The sequence below is a fragment of the Cuculus canorus genome, chromosome 9 (assembly GCF_017976375.1).
Source record: "Cuculus canorus isolate bCucCan1 chromosome 9, bCucCan1.pri, whole genome shotgun sequence".
Lineage (NCBI taxonomy): Eukaryota > Metazoa > Chordata > Aves > Cuculiformes > Cuculidae > Cuculus > Cuculus canorus.
This window is the reverse complement of record NC_071409.1, coordinates 10580650-10602932: the sequence shown is the minus strand read 5'-3', so window position 1 is coordinate 10602932 and position 22283 is coordinate 10580650. Positions and strand designations below refer to the sequence as shown.

Here is a 22283-nt window from a genome sequence, read left to right as displayed (position 1 = left end):
CAAGGGAGCTGAGATGGGAACCTCATTATGGTCATAAAGGAGTTTCTGCCATTCCTCCTCTGTGATTGCTGGAAGAGGGAGGGACTGTGCAGTGGCAGACGAAGCAGAAATATTACTGAGGTTCACACACATTTTCCATTGTAACCTGAACTTCTAAATGGCTCGATTCTTTCTACATTTGATTCTTTCTACATTTTATTAATGGGGGGTGGTCTGTTCCATAAATACTATTTTGACTTTTGTTCTTTAGTAAAGCATTGAAAATATGCAACCTGGTAGTTTGAAATATATAAGTAAAAGGCTGTCAAGATATACTAATTAGAAAATTTGTGCATGAATGACTTCCTAGGTGGTGGTAGGTCAAAGTAGTAGGTTGTCTTTAGAGGAAAAGTAGGTCTGAAATTACAAGCATTCATAAATTTAATCTATGCAGAGTTTTTCTCATTAGTTTTTTTTGCTAACTTAGGCCTTTGGTGGCTTGCTAATATTTCCTTCTCTCCTTTTAATTTGTATAACAGGAAATCTGTAAAGTGCTTTGATGGAATCTAAAGTACAAATTTGTTGCTTTTGGGAATAAAAAACAAATGAAAAAACGTGCTGTGATTTTTCACCCGTAACTCTAATACAAGGAGAGAGGAACATAAAACAAACTTGGGGAAAAAAGAAAGAACTTTCCAGATCTGCTCTGAGCAGATTAATGAATTAGCATGTCTATAACAATGTGTGATTTGACCAGTAGTATAGCAGCCACTCAGTCACCGCAGAATGGTTCAGGTAAACCAAGGCATGAAACATCTGTGCAGCCTGGTGTCCTGGATGCTTACCTAGAATTTTGTTTGACCCAGTTGGGATGCTAATGAGTAATTATGGTTGTGTTTGTTGGAAAATTAGCAATGGATAAGGATTTGAAAAATCCATGTGTTATCCCTACTGGTTATCAGACTTAATAGTAGGAAATAATATAGCTTTATAAAATAGCGTTACCTGGCATTCTGCAATGATTACATTTTTACAGGATTGCACTGCTGTCCCTTCGATAGGTAGAATGTCTGAAATGCAGTATGTGCAGAGCCAGAGTATTTTCAAATTAAAAGAAATGGCAAAAAGTTGTATTATTAGGTAGAATTTCTAAACATTGCTACTAAATGTAGAAAACAAATTGGATTGAGATCTGTGATTCCTTTTATTATTTTTTTAATGGGATGAAAAGCTTTATTAGAATTAAACTCATCTGAAACGTATTATTCTTTCAGTATGCTAATTAATATAGCAGGATCGTGGATTTGTTAATTAAAATAAGATACCTCAGGGAAACTGAAATTAATTTTGATGTCCTAATAGACTTACCATTATGTCATTAAATCCTGTGGATGCCTTATCCATTTCTCTTCTTTTTCCTCCATCAAAAAATATTTACTTAGTTTGAATTTAGAAGTAAACTATTGAATGGTGACTTTCTGAAGATGCAGAGGAGATCAGCTGATTATTTTGGAATAGCTATATCCCTCATGGGAATGTGAGGACTGTTTGCCTCATGTGCTCTAAATGAGCACAAAACTGTTCGCCCCTGGGTCACTGGATCTGTGTTACTAGGAATTAAATTGTAAACAGTCACTTCAGTAGCCTGCTAGAGTAACTTAGTAATGGTGGATTATATTTTCCGGAGATGGAACTAGCAAAACTCAACCATCAGGCAGCCATCAGAATGACTGCCAAAAAATTATTGCATCTTAATGAAATGTCTTTCGTGGATGAAAGGTGTCACCTAGCAGCGAATACTGTGGTCAGCTGGGTATGTAATTCACTTCATAAAGAGTTTTTTAAGGGAATCGCCTGGTTGTCCCCACTTGTTGTACTTGACTGTAGATTTGGAGCAGTCCTGGAAGGTGCAGATTGATTCCTGTTGGGTGGGATGAAACTGGAAGATGTGTTCCAGGAGCATACTGAGAGTCACAAAAGAGCCAAAGCAAAACTCAGAGCAATTGAGCATGGGTGAGTCCTCAGTGCCTGTCTTTTCTTTCTATATGTCTGCTGCTGTTGCACTGTGCTGTTGGCTGATGTGGATGTAGATGGGGCTATTCAGATCTCACTCAGTGACTTGACAACTGAACAAACTGTTGATGTGATAGCTCGTATGTATGTTGATTTTCATGTAAGTAAATTTTACAGAAGGAAAAGCACCAGAAATATAGTCAGTGTTTGCTGATACTTTGACTTTCCAGTACACTTCTTTCCAATTTAGATGTCCCATACTGTAGAGAAAGGGAAAAGGAGACCCAAGTATGAGAGGACTAGTTTTTCATCTCCAGCAAAGCACTACTGTTCTATTTGTATTTAACAAATTTTCAAGGCCAGCAAAATAGTTCCACATTATTGCCAAGAGTCTTAATTGCAATTGTATACAAAACTTCTGTCATTCAATGTAATAGAAGATAGGAAGAATCTTATTAATATATCAGTGTATGTTGTTTGAGTACTTTATCTCATTTTATTGCTGAGTTAAATGAGTAAAATTTATTTGCAGAAAAGCACTAGATCTAATTGTTAGAGGCTGCTGAGCAGTTGCAGTTTGGATAGTCTTGTGAAAGCTTATGACTTCCCAGGAAGAATGCCTACTGTTTCTTTTTGGCCTGAAAAATGTTTGGAGGGATTTGGTTGTATGTAAGGAAGGACAAGATGCAGTTCTCTTACTCTTGAATCATAGAATGGTTTGAGTTGGAAGAGACCTTAAAGATCATACAGTTCCAAACCCCTGCTGTGGGCAGGGACACCTCCCACTGGATCAGGCTGCTCAAGGCCTCATCCCACCTGGCCTTGAACACCTCCAGGGATGGGGCAGCCACAGCTTCCCTGGGCAACCTATTTCAGTTCCTCAGCACCCTTGTTGTGAAGAATTTCCTCCTTATGTCTAGTATAGATCTGCCCCTCTCCAATTTATAGCCATTCCCCCTTGTCCTATTACTGCTTTGTAAAAAGTCCCTCCTCAGTTTTCTTTTCTGCCCCCTTCACGTCCTGGAAGGTCGCTATAAGATCTCCTCTGAGCCTTCTCTTCTCCAGGCTGAACAGGCCCAACGCTCTCAGCCTGTCCTTGTATGGGAGGTTCTCCAGCCCTCCGATCACCTTTGTAGCCCTCCTCTGGACCTGTTCCAACAACTCCATATCCTTCTTAGGTTGAGGATTCCAGAACTGGACACAATACTCCAGAGGAGGTCTCAAGAGATGAATAGAGGGGCAGAATCACTTCCCTCGACCTGCTGGCCACACTTCTTTTGATGCAGCCCAGGATACAGTTGGCCTTGTAAGCTGTAAGTCCACATTGCCAGCTCATGTCAAGCTTCTCACGGATGAGCATCTCCAAGTCCTTCTCTGCAGGGCTGCTCTCAATCACGTTATCCCCCATCCTGTACTGAAACTGCGGATTGCCATTGACAGCAACTCTCTGAATACAACCATCCAACCAATTTCTTATCCGCTGAACAGTCCACTCATCAAATCCATATCTCTCCAATTTAGAGAGAAGGATGTCGTGGGGAAATGTGTCAAAGGCTTTAGAGAAGTCCAGATAGATCCCATCTATTGGTTTTCCATGTCCACTGCTGTGGTTACTCCAACATAGAAAGCCATTGGTCACACAGCCATTGGTGAAGCCACGGTGGCTGCCACTAATCACCTCCCCAACCTCCATGTGCTTTAGCATAGCTTCTTGAGTCTGTGTTTAATGAGCAAAAAGAAGTTGAGATGGTCTGTGAATTTCAGTTGAACTTGGCAAATGTTTTCAAGCCCAAATAGAAATAAAATCTGGTAAAGTTGACTTCAGCTTCTCAAAACAGATTAATCACAGCACTGTTTATTAAAGAGAGCAGATAAGATGCATAAAATGTCTTTGTTTCCAATGCAGAGTTAAAGCAGTGAACTTTATGTGTACCTCCAGAGTGCTCTTGCAGCAGAACTACAAAATTATTCTCTCTGACACACAAACCCAATGAATATTAAAGGATATTTACCTGGAGCGGAATAGATTAAAAAAAAAATTCCCTCAGAGTACTCATTAATCAGGGCAAACCCACTCAGAGGGGAGTGATCAGTTTCAAAATTTCTTCATGACCAAAGAGAAGTTTTGGTACATGGTTTGGCACAAGATAGGAATCCAGAATGGGCACGAGGCAGTGCTTACCGGAAGCACCCGCAGCCCCTTGGTGATTTACAGGTGATTTAAAATAACCCAAACAAAACCCCAAGATAATCCCACAACAAAAACCTGACAAAAAACCCAAACTCCAAACACTTTTTCCAAAAAACCCAATGAAACAAACCAAATGCCACCTTCCTCCTCCCCCTCAAAAGGCTTGTCCATCTACTGTGTCAAAATTGGGTATGGATGAAGCTGGTTTATGAATATTCATTTGATTATTATATTTTACTGATGTGTATATTTAGGGTCTGACCCATCTCAATACTTGCTGAGGGTAGGGTAAAAATTTCTGACACATATTCAGCACCACGTATCATTTCTAAATACAAGTGCTTGAAAGGTTTCTTTCTTGATAATTTCTTGCATGGTCACTTTAAGATTGCTATTTTGATCCCATTTCTCCCAGTTCAGTTAAATGCAAAACAAAGAGCAGAGCAGCTGAATAGCTGTTATTTTAACGGTTGTATTTTTCTATTAACTCATGCACAACAGTCACCTTGTGGAATAGCTATGATAAACCTACCATTGATAGACAAATGAGAGAAGCCTGTTCCGCAGCTCCGTGTGTGATACATGTGCTATTAGCACGGGAATTGACTGGCGAGCCAGCCGGTCAGCGCTGCTGCTGCTGGGATGCTGGGATGCTGGCTGCAGTATTTCAACATGATTGCAGATGTCTTTGGAGGGGAGGAGTTACTGTAGACACGAACTGCAGCGAGACGCCTCACAAACCAAAGTTCAAGGTGAGACCGTATTAGACAGTAGCTGATTTAAGAAATTGATTTTTTTTTTTCCCTCTGGTGCAGAAAGCAAAAATCGGTAAAAATCAGTAACTTCGAGCTTGTTTCACAGTCTGATACTTATGCTTATGCTCAGCATTTCTCCCTATGCTAAGGGCAAGTCTGGGAAAGGGAGGAAGGCTGTATAATTTCCTATTACAAAACTGATAATAACAATTCATTTTAATGCCGGTGATGATATTGAGGAAAGAAAATATCAAATGAAAGGGGCACTAGTGATCAATCCTCTTATCAGCAGAGGAGCTCGGGCATTTCTCAGTGAGGTTTTGGGTGCATTTTGCAGTGCCTGCACGCTCTCCTGAACCTCCCTGCTGGGTGGCACAGTGCATCCCTGGCTGCATGGACCTCAGTAAGAGCAGGTGAGGGAGAGCTGAGCTCTCTCACATGAACTTGTCTAAACGGTGGGGATAAGGGGAGAGGCAATTCCTGCTTATCTGGGCATCTGATACTAATACAGTGGGGAAAGGGCAGTGTTGTCTCTTCCCCGTGGAGTAGAAGGGCAAATATCTTGCACCAGGTTTAAAAAGCCGTTCTCTGAGCAGCAGGGAGTTGGACAGGAAATCTAACAGCTTTTCCTAATGCTTTCAATTTTTTTCTGTCTCCTATTTTTCTCTTGGTGCCTCTGACCACTAGTGAACCTGTCTTTTGTGAAACCCCTGCCATGTCCTGGCTGTGGTGCCTGTAGAAAATAGCAGAACAATTAAGCTCCAGAGAAGCAGCACCTATGCTTAGCTGTACAATGTCTTTGATCCACCTGGTTGATTAACTGGTATGCTTTCTGGAGGAAAATCTCTATTTTGGCTCTGTGCTGTCTTGAACAACAATGTCATAGTTCCTGGACAGGTTTCCTACAGGCTGCAATAATTTGTCTCGTAACCTTCAACTACAATGACGTTTGTACATCAGCTTAGAAGGGATGGACCCAGGTGTTTTTGGAGAAGTGGTAGTTACAGAAAAGTTCGAATGTAACTTTTCTTTAAAGAAAAAAAGAAGGTTATAGATGTAAAAGCTTCTCCAGCCAAGCATTGCTTGCCCTGATCTGAATAGTCTCATTGACTTTAACAGATCCATGATAACTTGCATTTTCTGAGGGTTTGCTCATCACTTTTTATAAGCTTTACAGCATGAGATGGAATGAGTATATTTTATAGGTAGAGAGAACACATGTACACACACTCATTTTCTTTTTAATTTTTTTTTAATTTCATTTATACCTATGAATGTGTTACAGATGTTCAGCATTCGTATGGAGGAAGGGAGCACGCTTGGACTCCTAACGATAGAGTAAATGTAGGCAGTGATCCCTGGGAGCTTTCTGCAAGGGTCAAAGGCTGTGAGCTTGGTGCCTTGGCAGAATCCCACTTCGGGTGGTGCTGTTTGGCTTCCCGAAGTCCTTAACAGTTGGCCAGAATGAGCTGTACACAATTCCTTAAAGGTTTGTACCGATTTCTTGAGTAGTTTTCCTTCTGCGTTTCTAAATAGAGCCAGAGGATGGCTGCATTTGTGTCTGGGCACACATGATTAAGTCTTCTGCTCCTGAAGTCCTTAGCGAGGCTGCTTTTAATCATGTGGTAGATTTTGACTAATATGTGAGTACTTATTTAAAAAAAAAAAAAAAAAAGACAAATATTCAGATTAAGGAAACTATTAAATACATAGTTTTATTTATAAAGACCTATGCCAGTGTGAGACTACTGTTTACAAATCCTGCACCTATCTATTGGTGCAAACTACTAAAATTATTCCTTTAGAAGAAAACAATAATAAGAGGATAAGGGGATGTTTTAGAAGGTGCAGAACAATGTGAAAGAAGTAGAAAAAAAATAAAATGTACTTAAAGTTAAGTTTTATATCTTTTTATGACCTATTTACAGCAATTTTGTAAATAATGCTGGGAAATTAGTTGTTTGGGGCAGTATGGCTTCAGGGAAATGTTAATTTCATGGGTGGTAAGACAATGAAGTCCAGCTGCTATAGATGGGTGGGCCTGCCTGTGACACTGTGGTGGCTCTTGCTCAGGGGTCTCATGCCACAGCACCAGCAGCTCCCATCACTGTTGGGCTGTCATGTCCTGGAGCCCACAAATGCTATGGGGATGACTGGGATTGGTCCTGGGTTACAGGTACCGAGCACAGCACAGACAGGCTGTATTGGTGTCTATGTGTTCCTCCAGGTCAGCAAGTGAACTGTTTGGACTTCTCAAATATGCTTTTTATAAATCTTTGAACCATCATCTTTCAGCATTTGTGTGTGTTGTCATTTTAGGTATATTTTCCTTATTGTACTATGCTTGCTTAATGCATTGACAGAAATATTAGGTTTGTTTTTTCTTTGTTCGGGTTTCTGGTAGCTAAAGCAAATCTTTATTCATTTCTTAAGGTACATAGGTGCCATCTCACTCAATTTTCATCTGTCATTTTCAAAGTTAGCTTTGCTGTATTTATCCAGAGCTCTCCCTTTTTCTTCTTTGTTTAGGCTTTGTGTCTGCTCCCCAAGTTAGATCCTGTCCTCCAAAGCACATCTTTAACAGGGAGAATGGAAACAAAGATTTCTAGTTATTCTTAAACTTTATTTACAGTGATGCCAAGCTTCTTCCCAGTCCAGAATGATTTGTTTAGTGTCCATTTTTCAGCAACCAAATTTTCCGTCTGTGGGCGTCTGTTCTGCCTTCAAATGTTGCTTCCAGGGCTGCTGCCAGCAGGGAGCAGCTGCTGGGTCAGGCCCTGCTGCCGCTGCACCCAGGGACTTCTGAAGATGACAATAATAAACTCAAGTTTCAGAAAGGCAAATTTTCACATGATCCACAGGTAGACGTGGGGGCTTTTAGTGGACTAATATGGTTAATTGAAACCAGCTTCCATATAATTTTTTTGAGAGGGATTTTCTGCATTCTTCCTTCAGAGATCCTCATCAGCATCTTCCTAAACTGCAAAATCTGGAATTACATCTTCTCAGACATACTCCTACAGACCATTTCAAATCAGTAGGACTTGCAGCAGCAGAAAGAAGAGAAACTGGTCCCTAACACCTCATTCTGCTCTGCTGAGCTCTGTGCTTAGGCTCTGCCATTTTTGCAGCCATGCATCACGTCTGTCGGCAGATTGCATGTGCGTGATGATCTCCATGGCGACTTGGGTACTTGAGGCAGAAATATGAGCTGGTAAGTCAAGGTTACTCTCCCTCCGCCTCATCCTTTCCTGTCGGTGCAATGCAGGTGATTACATGCGTTATGTTTTGATATGGATGATGCTTGTCTGGAGCAAAGAACAACCAATCTGTTTTAACTCTTCAAATCCAGTTCAAACACCTCACATGAATCAGCAGAGCCCTGTATGGGTGTGTGTTTGTGAGGTTGGGGTCAGGATGGGTACAGGATAAATTTCTGGGTTACAGGCATGATATCCCTTGTAGGGGAGGCTGCTGCTATGCAGCTGGAATATAGGGAGAAATCCAACACAGCTTTCTGTGCACAGGAAATGTTGACTGGGGCCAGCTGTACATAAATGCACCTAATTAGCTCCTCTGTCTTTACTGGATACCCTGAAGAAACAGAAACATAAATATTCAATTATAAATATATAATCTGTGTGATCTAAGAATATACACATACATTATAAAGCAGAATTTTAGGTCTAATTGTTCATTTAGCCAGAGGGTGCTTTGAAGTTTTTCCTTTCTGTATTCACAAAACACTTTTCCAGCTTTCCATTGGTGCAAAGACTTGAAATTAATAATGTTTTTTCTTGTTTGTTAGCATCATCTCCCCCTGTTGTCCATTGACATAAAATGCAGTGTTCTGGAACATGAGAAAGGCAACACATTTCCTCCAGTTCTTTGTAAGCTGATATGAAGTAGACAGGCACCTTCTGAAGTTTTGTGCATGCTGCGCTCTCTTTTTCTTTGCTGCAACAAGAAAAGCCTTCTCTTTTAACCTGGCTTCCTTTGAAGAAGTAACTGGGAAAGCTTCATGGCCTCTCAAGGTAAGTGCATCTATAGTATGTATTTTTAGATCATGTTTACAGAAAACTAGAGTCTTGTACATTTCTAGCAATCAGCAGTCTGATGAAATAGACTTTCAGGCTAAAACCACATCAGCCAAAGCACAGTTGGTTTGGCTCCCTTTAATTTTTCAGCATTCAAGAGGCTCCTAAGGCGACTAAAATCTACACTAGAATGTTATTTGAATAAAGTATGTTACAAAATGTTAACATCTGCATTCAACTGGAAAAGACAGTGTTGGTATCTTTGTGCTTAAACCTGTTGGTACAGAATGTGAGAGAAAAGCAGGTACTGAGCCAAGGGTACCACTATTTTTGCACATTTTTTTCCTGCTCTGCTTTGAAAATACCAAATCAGCAAATGCATTTCACTTTCAAAACTGGGCAGAATCCTGACACCAAGTAGGGAAAATAAATATCTGAAGAATAACTGTATTTAACCAGATTGCAACTGTCTAGGTTCATCTTTGTCATGTATTGTCTTTTAGCAGCAGCCAGTTGGGTACTTGGGGCTACAGGTGAATATTACAAGACACAAACCTGTTTTTTCTTAACATGAATGCAACTGCACAGAGGTTACCCTGTTGTGTCATACAGAGGCACATGTTGGCCCAGGAGTTTCAGCAATGTCTGTTTATATTTGCCAAATGTTTACCCCTCTAAGTTGCCCCCAAATTACTCAAGACAATTCTGCATTTTTAGCACTAAAAAGTACATAGCAGCAAGCAGGCTCCACAGCATTGCTGTACTCTTGCAATATACTTTGTTTTTTTTTCATTTGGTTTATCTTTAGCCACGTAAGAGATGAGATTTAATGCACAGTAGTTAAAAAGAGCAGCAAAATAGTCATGTTGTGTAATATGGTTTTCATAATGACAGAACTTGATAATATACTTCTTTTAGGAACAAGTAACTCTACAAATTATGTTTGTACAGAATGCTCACTGTATCATACAGTAACTTCTAAGTTTTCCCATACTGTAAATGAAATGGGAAACATCCACAAAAATAGTCAAAGTGTCAGCTTGTATAGTCATCAATATTTTATGTATTTACTGTTTGATTTTTGTGTAGCTTAAAACTTGACAGGTAGAACTGCAAGCTATTGTCTTTTTTTTCTCTTTATTATTCAAGAATAACACTAACACTTGGCCACTTCACGGCATTTCACGTAATGACAAGAGTTACAGCAGTAACAGAACCCTGTGAGGTAAAATGATGCAGAAAAGCATATGAAATATTTATTACTCAGTTATACATTTTTAAAAGCCAGCTACAAATTCAAAGGGGTTATTTCTTTTTCCTGTGGTCCCAGACTTTGAAAGAAAGCAGTGGCTGCAAAGACAAATTAAGATCAAAACATGATTAAATGATGAATCAGCCACAGTGAGTTCAAACAGTGCTAAAGGATCTCATTTAAACACACAACAGCAAAAGAGAGCTTCAGATTTAGAGTCAAAATTTCTTCTGGACCTCAGATCCCATTGTGCCTAAGTATTGTCACACATGAGATAAAAATTATTTGGGGACTGTTTTACTGCTGAAGTGCAGGGTCTCAGCTTTATAGAGGATTTGACATTTATACGTGAAGAGCTCAGCTTGCACTCTCCTGTTCCAGCAGAGCCAGTGTTACTGAAGGCTGTGGAAAGAAGCTTGTAGTAAGACCAGTGGGATTTTATTAAGAATCAAATGGCTGAGGTGATCACCACGCTGTGGGAGATGGTTCCTGTGCATATGAAGGACTATGGGCATACAGGTGCCTGTAACAGTAAATACTTTCATTACCTTCATGGCACTAGCCAAGGTAACCATCACCGTATCCTAAACGATATGTTTGCAATAGCAAACCAGGAAAAACAGCTTAATGTTATCTGATCTTTTCATTAAGATAATAATGAATAATACACTGTAAGAGTCTGTGTAGGCTTTGATGCCAGTGTTGTAAAATCCAGCTTGGGGAATCTGAGATCCCTGGAAAAGTTATCTCTAATTAAGAGAAAATCTGCATGCCCTTGAGACGCTAGAGAGGATCTTGCTAGAAGCAAGCCCTCAGCAGCCTGGTGTACATTAGCATGCAGGGCAGCTCAGGGGGAGCAGGGCTGAGCAGCCTGCGCTGGGCTTTTTGTGGCCACCCTGTGTGTAAGTCCAGACCGGCTCCAGATTTGTTCCACAGACTGAGTGCTCACAAGCAGTCAAAGTGGATTAGGTGCCCTCCAAGACCACATTTCCTGGTTTAGCTTTGTTTACAGTGATTCTACCTTGTATACTCTAAAACTGCTTTATAAAGTGAATCGGAATGCTCAAAGTGTGAGGCCACCAGGAAATTCATTTCAGATCCTTGTTCCTGATCTGAACTAAAATACTGATGTAGTCACAGGCAGGCTTAATGTTCCAGTTTTGATCCAAGCAGCTAGGTGCTCTTTGGTCTGTTAATTTCTGATTTTTTTGTTGTCTTTTCCTGCAGAATCTCAGGGACAAACCAATCCAATCTTTAAGGATTACCTCCCCGGTTCTTCTGACCTTCCTGAACAGAATAAGCCTGTTGAACCAACAAGTGTCTGGAAGAAAACATCACACACTCAAAACCTGCCACCTGGTCTGGAGTACCTGAACCAGGTCCTGAATCTTTCCAAACGTTAGAATTGTATTGTTTTCCCTGTAGACTTCTTTGATACCTTAGGGATTGGGGTTGTTTGGATTTTTTTCTTGGGATGGGGCAGTGGAGATGGAGAGGCTTTTTTGTTGTTTGATATTACTATGAAATAAGGAGCATAGGCATGACAATGCTGCCATTCATTTTTATACAAATCCATTTTTTTTTGTGCATGCAGCTCCTCTTTCACCAAAACCATGGGTTTCTTCCCTCTAGGACTTTTTCTAAGTGATAGTGTTACCCCTTACATTGTCCCCCAGTTTCCTTACAGCTCCTTAAGAGCTCCCCCTCAGGGAAATGGCGAAGAAATTCCAACTGGCTTCAAAAAGACTAAAACTTGCAGTGCAGTGTTTGAAGGACTTATAACCCATCCTTTTAGCAACACGATGGTCTTCCAAGCAAACTCTTTCTGCCAAGGACAGTGCTCTCCAGGTTAGAGTTAAGGTCCTAAGGTAGCAAGCTCCCAAGGAGACAACTTTACCAGTGTAAACCTGGGTGGTTATAAACCTGCACTCACCCTTTGTTGGGTTGTGCAGGCAGGAAAGCGTTTGTGCCCAGGAGAGGGAAATGCCTGGAAATGGAAGCAGACAAGTAATTACAGGCAGAGGAGAGAAGGGAAATGCTAAAGCCTTCTCAGCCCTGTTGCTGAAGGTGTGGCTGTCCAGCTTGCTCTGTGAAACCTCTCAGCTCCTGGAGTTCAGACCAGTGATGGTCTGCTGCTTTGCTACAGAAGTGTCATCTCTTCCTGCATTTTTTTACTGGGAGGGTCACTTGGACACTGACTCCAGTCTGCACTTTACATGTGGCTGGATTCTGCCACCCATACATGCAGAGTGACACTTCAAACACTCTGCCTGCTATGGACAGGGACAGTCTAGTCAGGTTGTGATTCTGATAAACACGCTTCTGCTCTGTTTTTATTACAGTGGTGCTGGAAGATGTTTATTTCACTTGAGGTCTGTATTTTATATCTACATTTCTGGTGGGTTTGTAAAGAACCAGCAATTGAATGTATTTTATATTTGGAGCTAAGTTACCCAGATAGCTAATGAAACTGGGAGACTCTTCAGAAGTTATCTTTCATGCAGAGTTATGTTTTTCATTTCATGGTGCCCATGCACAAAATGATATGTGTTGTCAATTACATGAGCATTTGCTCACAGAATGAGAGCTACATTTTTTAGCCTAAAAATGATTGTGGTATTAAACACTTGGCAGGTTACGTATTCCGTCTCCTGTATGAACATGAATTATACCTCAGATTTACCCATACAATGTGGGCGAGCGAATTCTATTACTCCATTTTATAGAACACGTGACAATAAGACAAAAGAACAAGCAATTGTCAGAATTAGAACTAGAACTGAAGCTTTCATTCATGCTTGCTCTTGGCCCAATAACCACATGCGAGACCTGCAGCCCTCACTAATCTCAATTTTCTCTGCAGTCTGAAAAGTGGAAAGCATGCGTGCGATGCTGATTATTGGCATTTACCCACAGCTAGAGTTTCCGTGTGTTGCAGATCATTTTGGTGTGCAACGTTGAAGTCATACTGGCTGTGTGACTAATGAAACAAGCTCATGCAGGATTGACTGCAGCAGAAAGCAGATCTGATCAGCAGGGAGAAGGCTGCCTGCAGAATGAATGTGGGATGAATGTGGGATTTACAGCTGTCAGGGTGATCCCTTGGGATTTATCCTGATGGACTAAGAGATTTTCATGTAATGAAATTCTTAAAATGAATGAAGATGTTTCTAGCAGAAATGGGAATTTCTGATGCCATTGGGAAGACCAGAATACTGTGCATGCTTCTGGTTGTGTGTGTGTTGGGGAAAGGCAGGTCCAGACTGAAACAGACACAGACAGGTTTCTGGAAGGCCATGGAGAATAGAGAATGCTTTAAAACAAGACTACAATTGTTCCATCTTTAGACTAAAATGTACCTAATGGAGAGGGAACCATGACAGAGTACCTAGAAGAATAAACAACCAGTGGGAAAGAGACATTTGATTTACAGAATTACATTACTGGATGAAAGATTACCTAGAAGGTGGTTGTGAATAAATACAGGATACCAAATAGAAATGAGGTTCTGGGATTATCTCCAGCAGGAGTGGGGAAGATACCTGGATAAATTTGAGAAAGCTGAATAAATTTTTTAATAAGACTATGATACATTTGATTCTGAAACAAGGATCCAAATTAAGTGAATCTTAAATAGATCCCTACAGTCTTATTTTAAACAGTAACTCAAGGACACTGTGTATAGTGTTGGATGAGAAGAAAAGAAAATATCTGTCCTGTACATTGCCAGACAGCAGTATTTCAGTCTGTGAATGCACACCCAGAGTCAAACAGGCTGAGGAACGATTTGCTCAAGGTGCACAGGAGAAAGGCAAGAAACTGCTGCTGCCTCGCCAAATGGACATTATGGTTTCTATAACTATCACAAAAGTGACACTCTTTAAATAATTTCCTACAAAAATGTTACCCAAACCTCACTATTATCTTCCAGACCACCGACATAGTTTGAGTTGTCCAGCGTTCATCACAAAAACAGAGGGAACACTTTCTTTTTTTCAAGAATGGATAGACAAGACCTCAGAGAATAATTTTCCATGCAGGTCAACAGCACATTGTGCCATCATTTAGGCTTTACCAATTCGGTAAAAAGCTTTTTAATTTAGACTTGATTAGATTGATCAGCTCTAAATTTAAAGCCCACAAAACTGAATACTGATAATTAGCTGTGTGTAAAGAATTTTAACATATCTGAGCTCAAGAGGACTCAGACCTTTGTGAATCAAAGGGCTTTGGATGGTTTCAAATGCAAGTTCAGAATTCCCTTAATCCATAAGTGCACCAATAAAACACACGTCAGAATAGCTCTCTGGCAGAAATCAGTGAAAGCAGAACAAGCCTAACAAGAGGTACTGCCACATGGTCTCAACATACAGTGTTCACAATAAGCCAATACCCTGATGAAATCACTCAAAGCATTTAACAGTTTAGGCTCATTAATTTTCTTTTCCCTGTGAAAGTGTATGTAGGGCAAAAAAAATCCATATTAAAATCAATAGTAAAATATTAAAATAGCCCTACCGTTTTTAACTTGTTTATTCTTTTTTAATCTGCAGAGCAGTTACCATGAGCTCCAAGAGTTCACATCTCTTATGAAACCTGAACAACAAAACAGCAAAAATTCTTGGGAGAAAATTTTTAAGTCCAATTTTTTTTTAATTATTTCAATGATTGGCATGCACATTTCAGAGGCTAATGGAAGGGATAAAGAAGTTTCTGTTTTACCAGCTTTTCTCTGCAGCCTGAACTAGCTGCTGAGAGCTGACGAGAACTGAAAAATGGCTGCAACAGTTTGAATAGGTACCAGGCAACCTTTATCAGTTGTAAAATATCTAGATGCTGGAGAGCCGGTCTCAGAAGGTCGCTGTGTGCTTTCTGTCTGCAGCTGTGAGTGACAGCAAAATCCTGTGCCAAGCATTTGCCCATCAGGAATTTAAGGAAAAGAGATTAGCAAAGCCTAAATCATCACATAAAGCAGGCATAAAAAGTCACATAAACCTGAAAGGTAGACAGAAATTAAGTCTTTCTGGTTTTATAATACTAATGAATGTTCTCTAAAAAAGAATAATGTCAGAGGGATGATAAACACAGCGACACTGGATATCACGGCAAACAGTTTTTCTCCTGCATTTGTAACCAGCTCACAGGGGAAGACAGTTTCAGCCAGCTGAGGGTGTCTCTGAGTAGCTGTTTGTTAGTTTGCTCATTCTGGCACCCTGGTGTGACCGTTTACCAGATTTATGGTACAGAACTCCCAGTATCTGAGACCAGAGTGTTAAAGCCTGTGTGTACCATCGCCGGCATCACCTGATAGGTGTCTGGGCTGCTCCAATAGGGTCCTTTGGGATGCAGCCACAGCATGTTTTGTGCTTGAGCCCAAACTCATTCACTCCTGCACGGCTGTGGTGTCCAGCACTAACCTTACCTTTCAGGTAAGAGGCGCCTCCTCTGCCAAGACCAGGAGAGAGGAAGAGGAGCAAGAGGTGCATCCTGCTGCTCACATATATCTTTTCACCGCTGTTGTCTTCCTCATTCCCCTAGTGAAGATTATTTTTCTTCAAATGTGCAGGTGAATTACATAACCACAGCAACCAATGTCACATCTTTCAGTCATAATTTCAGAGAGATGTCTAAACAACTCGATGTCTTCAGATAGCCCTCAGGCACCTGGCTTGTGCACCTCTGGAAGGAAAAGAATCCTAATAATGGGGAGATGAGCAATAAAAATAGATATGTGATCACTGGCAGCCTCAGACTGTTCCAACACCCACAATCTTGTTTATTTTTTAAACAGCTGGACAGGATAATTATTCATCAGCAAGTGGAGCTTCTTGAAGGTACAGTGCAATTCTTATCACTCTTTAACTGTGCTGGTACATCTTTAAAAGGCTTCCAAGTCTTGCCCCCAACTTGCTGAAATCATTGCAAAGCCTCCTGCTGACCTTGCATCAGGCCTGTAACATGGTATTAATGTGGTGAAAGTCAGTTTCTTTATGCCTTTCTGTAGCAAAACAATGAGAGCAAGATTACAGTAATTTCTACAACACTCCTAAACTTCCTCCCTCAGACACCCCCTTCTCAAAGTAATTAAAGTTTAACTATCTTTCTAATCCAAAAATTTATTGTCTTTAACAATATTTAACTGCTATGAGAAACAAAGCAAATAAAGGAAGATCAGAAAGTGCAGAAGATAAGCGTAAGGCTTCCTATTTACATAGTTTGTCAGAATTTCCAAGTACTGAGCAAGTATTAAGTTCTGCAAATCAAACATTTTTTAATATACTTCTTTCATTGAAAATGTTTTTGGCCTGATTCTTGGATACCTCACTGGGTGAAAGTTTTGTCACTGGAGTGGGGCAGCCTTACATCGTTACTTTGCAGTGATGATACAGGAAGAAACAGCCTAACCGAAAACTCAGCATCTGAATTCTGCTTTGTTTCATGTGCTTTAGTGTACAGCAAATCAAAGTCTTTGAACAAGACATTCCTTCAAAATACAGATCTGACATTATAATTTCCCTATAATTGTATATATTCTTTGTGGTTTTATCTTTAAACAGTGTCTGTTCAATAGATTTTTAGAATATATACTAATATACATATACTAATATTATACTAAGGTAACGTTCTACTTTTTTTTCTTTATTAGCCATTCTTGGCACAGAGACCTCCAGCAAATATGAGATAAAAAACCATTTAGGACAAAGAGTTTACTTTGCAGTAGAAGAAAATGATTGCTTTGATCGTAACTTGTGTTCGCCTATAAGGTCTTTCACAATAAGAATTGCTGATAACATGGGCCGAGAAGTGATTAGAGTGAACAGACCCTTGAGATGCAACAGCTGCTGGTTCCCCTGCTTCCTGCAAGAAGTGAGTTGATTCTAATTGTCTTTTGTCCAGGCATCTCACTGTATGGGCACAGCATTAATGAAGCCTCGTGTAACATCTGTGAAAGTGGCAGGAAGGAATTAACATCCATCTGGGGGACTGTGTGGTGGTCTTCACTTAGAAGTAACTACAGATAAACAAGTCCCTTTTATGAGGTACATTTCCAGCATGCCTCCTCCCTTCCATGGGACCTTCCTCCCTCACCATCCCCAAAAAAGCTTGTGTGTCTGATCATACAGAAGTCTCTCTAGTCAGGTAACATCCCAAAGTGCTGCTTGCCCTGACACAGATTAATGTGCTACAGATGGAAATCACCCACTGTACCCCTAGAGCGCGATCCCTAGAGACCATTGGTGTATGCAGGTACAACTGGGAAGCACCTCCCCGAGGAGGCTGATGCTTTGCTCCATGGCTCTGTCTCTTCAAGGCCATATATCTCTGGGAAATTGCAGAACTTGCATATTAAGCTGCTTTAAGTGAAAAATTCAGATCCCATGAAGTATTAGATCTTTTATCCTCATTATTGACTCTCCTTTATTCAGACTTCTTTCTTGTTTTACGAAAATGTTTATAGGTTAAGTCACCTACCTACTTTCTCTGTACTGCATCAGAATTAAAAAAAAAACCTCTTTTGTAGCACAGCTACTGTATAAAAAAGCTTATAAGATGCTCACTGATCACAGTAACAAAAGCTTTTCACAGTGTACGGCTTTTATCAAATCTTCTATGAAAGACGCTACCTTCTGGTGAAGTTTTTGAGCTTAATATTATCCACTATATTTAAAACCACCATTAGACAGCCTTGTAATATTCAGTTCATAGTTTGGTAAAATTATATATAATTATATTCAATAAATAAGTTGTCATTATATAAACAATACATTATTTGGACAAATATACTAATATAAAATTAGCTTACAAGATTTTTTTACTTTTGTTTGCTAGTTAGAAGTTCAGTCCCCACCTGGTACAATAGCTGGGTACGTTGTACAGAACTGGGACCCTTTTCTGCCAAAGTTTACTGTACAGAATGAAAGTAAAGAAGATGTACTAAAAATAATTGGCCCATATGCAACTTGTGGCTGCTTTGAAGATGTTGACTTTGAGGTATGTTTCTTATGAGTATTAAGTATTTTAAAGTTTTATTACTCTGAATACATTTCTCACTGAAAAATTCTGTTATTCTACCCTTAAAAAATAGTATGTACGTGGCTATAATTCTGGAACATAAGTACAACAATGTGCACTGGAGTTCCTGACTTGTACCCTCAGATTCCTACATATGTTTCCTGGACAGGAGAGACAATTCCTTCAAGGAAATAAACATGTTGCCGGTGAAGCCCTGGCACTCTGCAGTCCATGAGTATTCAGACATTGCTTTTGATAGGCTCAGTCCCTTGAAGCCTGTGGCATCAAATCTACTGGCTTCATTACTCTCAGCCTGAGAAGCACAGGCAAGATTACTGTCCAGCAGGTCTACACCCATTTGACAACATTCATCAGGAGAAAAATAATTCTGAGGCACCACTGAGTTATTTAAGGGATGTGAGAGAGAAAGGAAGATGCTCAGAAGAACCCCGGGTTGGAGTTTTCTGACATGAACGAAACGCATTGTCTTAGTTAAGTGATCATAAAAGGGCTACTGCATTGATGAACTAATTAGGGAAATCAGAAGACTTCAGTGGGTACTGTCTGAAATTTCAGGATACTGTGAGAAGCGTGCAGATGGCCATGTAATTGAGAACATATCTGTCAGTTACAGGGGACAGTAGTCCATCACAATGGTGGACATCACCCAGTGGGAAGTTCAAGATGTTATCTCTTTTAGTGAGTTGAAAGAAAGGAAGTGATGTTTGTTGGTATATTAATTTAATTACAAAGATTTGTTTAACGAGTGACTTGGAGCATATCAGAAACACAAGATAGGAAAGAAAATATCTTTGTGAAAGAAACACAGAAGTGGTATAAACTTTCACAATTGCTTTCCTCTGCTTTTCTTTCAGCTGTATAGATGCTGTTTCCAAACTTGAGACTCTTTCTTGTGTGCCGCTCCTAGAGGCAAATGTGACACTAAAGGAGCATCTCAGTGATAAGAATAAAAGAAGAACCTGACAACTACAGCATACTGTGTGTGTCAGGGCAGAGTCATTGATTTTGTGGAACTATAATAAGTGTGTATTTGATTTATTTACGCCTAGGTGTATTTCTGTTTTTTATTTCTGCAGGTAAAAGCTCTCAATGAGATGTCAACAATCGGCAAAATTTCCAAGTACTGGTCTGGATTTGTAAACAATGTCTTTACCAACACCGCCAACTTTGGGATCCAGGTCCCTGTAGATCTTGATGTGAGAATCAAGGCAGTAATGATTGGTGCGTGTTTCCTTATTGTAAGTATGAGAAACCAAGAGGTGGACCTATAGAGGTGGGTAGGCTGGGACACAATAGGGCTTTGTTGTCGGCTGTGGTCTTACAAAGCCATTAAATGCAGTGAAAAGCCAAAACTGCTAACTAAAGATAAATTAACTGAAAACCTTTTAATTTCTTCAGCTGCTTTTGATTTTTTTCTTGTTTACTGAACATCTTTAGGTTCCTAATTTTTTTTTTAATTGAACTTGTTAAAGTAGTATTCCACATGTAGTGCAATATCTTGCATGGCAGGACCAAATATCAACAATGTCAAACCTACCGAACTACTCCAATCCTCTCATCTTTTGTTTGAATGGATGTACAAACTAGAACAAAAGTTATGCTGTTTCTAATGGCAATTTCAAATAGTGAGTGCCACTTCAACAGTTCTGTTGAGCACTGCAGGTAGGACCTTCAGGTCACATGAAACTTCCTACAAAAATTCCCTTGTGAAGATATTCGTAAGAGAATTATATGAAAAGAATACCCACCACTAGGGGTAAGGATGAAGGTAGGATGTATATGGTCTAGAATTACACATTGATATTTGCTGTGTACCTCTTTCATCAACACTAATGTGTTAACATTAACATGCTATGGATTCAAAATTACACTTGATACATCAGAGAATATATAAAAAAAGGACAAAACTCCTTAAATTATTAACTGGGAAGTGTTTGCTTTAAAAGAGCAACAACAATTCAGATAATTTGCTTTTATTAGGTTGGAAATGGTACTCCCATGTCGCTTCAGATTTTCACATTGTGTCCTCCAAAATTTCTGTTACTCAGTGGCAGAGTAATAGAAAATGATTGACTAATCTAATTACTTTATGTAAAAAAGCCTTCAAGTAAGACTTGATAGTAACTGTTGTATTCCTGTACCTTCCTTACCATTCACAGTTTGTTTATTTGTAGGACTTAATGTTCTTTGAAAAGTCTTTGAATGGATTATAACAAGATGACAGAAACAATAAAATATGCAGAATGTGTTTCAGTAAGTAAAAATGAAAATAAATTGATCTTCTTTCTTTGAAGACTTACACATAAGATACTTTCTAATTCTTTTTCATTTTCTTACAGAAATCCCTTGAGCTTTGGACATGATTTTGAACTGCACAAATCCTTGTTCCTTATAGGAAAAGAAAAGGAGCTAATGATGATGTTTATTAAAATATGTCTCACATAAATAATAATTTCCCACTTACATTTTATGTGTGTTGTAGCTAAACACATACTTCTCACACAGAGCAGAACTGTGCTGTTCTCTTCTTTCTCTTTTGATGTTCCTGTTTGAGAAATCATGAAAGATTAGATGAAGGCTTGCAGCGTCATTGATGAAAGTCTATGTTTAGAGAAGCCTTTGATCTTTTGCAAGCACTGGTACCAGTTCCTAACCACATGAGGGTGTGTTCTGGGGGTTTTGCTTTTTCATAATTTTAGAAGTAATTTGAATTTTTATTTAATTAATAGCAACAAACTGAGATTGAAAGTAACAAATATAAAGACATCACCCAATGGGAAGTTCAAGATGTTATCTCTTTTAGTGAGTTGAAAGAAAGCAAGTGATGTTTGCTGGTATATTAATTTAATTACAAAGATTTGTTTAACGAGTGGCAGCCAGAAATTAGGCTTCCAGTATTGGACTTGGAAGCTTAAGCTCTATTTAGAAAAATCTGGTCTTCCACTACCTTTATTGAATTTGAGACAGTCCTCTATGTGCTAGAGGTGCACAAATCACATTTGAATTATCTAGTGTTAAGGATTTTTGCTCCCATTCACTCAAGAATCTCCTTAAAAGGTTTGCTCTTCCTCTTATTATCTGGTGGTTGATAACTTTTCATTCAGCCTTGCCTGAGGCCACCTGAGAGCAGAATTATTCTTTTCCTTTGGCAAGCTCAGGTATTTTCTATGACAGGACTGTGCAATAGGAGCTTTTTATATTTCAGATAGCATTTTACATAGCTGTTCATTCCTGTGGTCAGACATCATCATAATGTTCCCAAACACTCCCACTAACAGGCTTTTACTGATAAAAACTTCCTTTGTGGGGACATTCATGACATATATGCAAGATATAAACAGAAAAACTTGTCTTGTAAAATATTTGCTGTTTGAACTTGCTTATGCCCCTCTTAGGAACTTCAATGAGTCCTCAAGAACTGAAACAGTATCATGCAATACTGGTGGTAAAAGAAAATGCTGCTATAGTCACTGGTCAAGTTTCCAAGGGGGACATTTTACAAGTTACTGTGAATGCTGGATTTTTTTAGCATGAACTAGTAATTCAATTCTTAACCAACACATCAACGGAAAGGAGAGGAGATAATGAATAATTCATAAAAATGAAAAAGAGCTAAATTTATCAGGTGATTAATTCTCCACAAATATTTAGACTAATTTTAAATTAATGTTCATGGATATAAATTCAAATACAGTGAAGTCAGGAAGTTGCAACTAATATTCCCATAGTGAAATTAACTCAGGAATGCGTATAGATTTAAACAGTACGTTTTAGATTATATACCACACTTAGGTATTTATACAGATTTACATATGTCTTGAAAATAATTGTAGTTAACAAGCTCTGATAATCATCATTATCTGTTAACCATTTCATCCCTGCCTCTCGCTGTGCCTCTCGGCAGTGCAATCAGGCTGCAAACTGCAGAACTCACCAACTCGGAGGGAACCAATGCTGTCACCTTCCCAGGAGGGGCACTCCGAGCTCCGTGGGCGAGAGGCGCCCTCGTGTGGGAATTTGTA

General features: G+C 39.5%; 1 protein-coding gene across 1 annotated transcript; it reads left to right on the top strand.

Annotated features, from left to right (window-relative positions):
- The first annotated feature begins 4833 nt into the window (after positions 1 to 4833).
- On the top strand, positions 4834 to 20474 carry PLSCR5 (phospholipid scramblase family member 5). The gene is made up of 9 exons (XM_054074461.1): positions 4834 to 4935; positions 7894 to 8152; positions 8747 to 8972; positions 11455 to 11606; positions 16019 to 16061; positions 16874 to 17094; positions 18058 to 18219; positions 19338 to 19499; positions 20436 to 20474. The coding sequence occupies exons 3-9, from the start codon at positions 8960 to 8962 to the stop codon at positions 20472 to 20474; spliced, it is 792 nt and encodes a 263-aa protein (XP_053930436.1). The 5' UTR covers positions 4834 to 4935; positions 7894 to 8152; positions 8747 to 8959.
- Positions 20475 to 22283: the final 1809 nt, after the last annotated feature.

Bases quoted from the DNA above. Each gene is read 5' to 3' on its own strand.
- PLSCR5 (XM_054074461.1), top strand. The intron at 16,062-16,873 runs GTACAGTGCAAT...TTTCTTTATTAG, and splicing joins GCAAGTGGAGCTTCTTGAAG to CCATTCTTGGCACAGAGACC. The intron at 18,220-19,337 runs GTATGTTTCTTA...TTATTTCTGCAG, and splicing joins TTGAAGATGTTGACTTTGAG to GTAAAAGCTCTCAATGAGAT.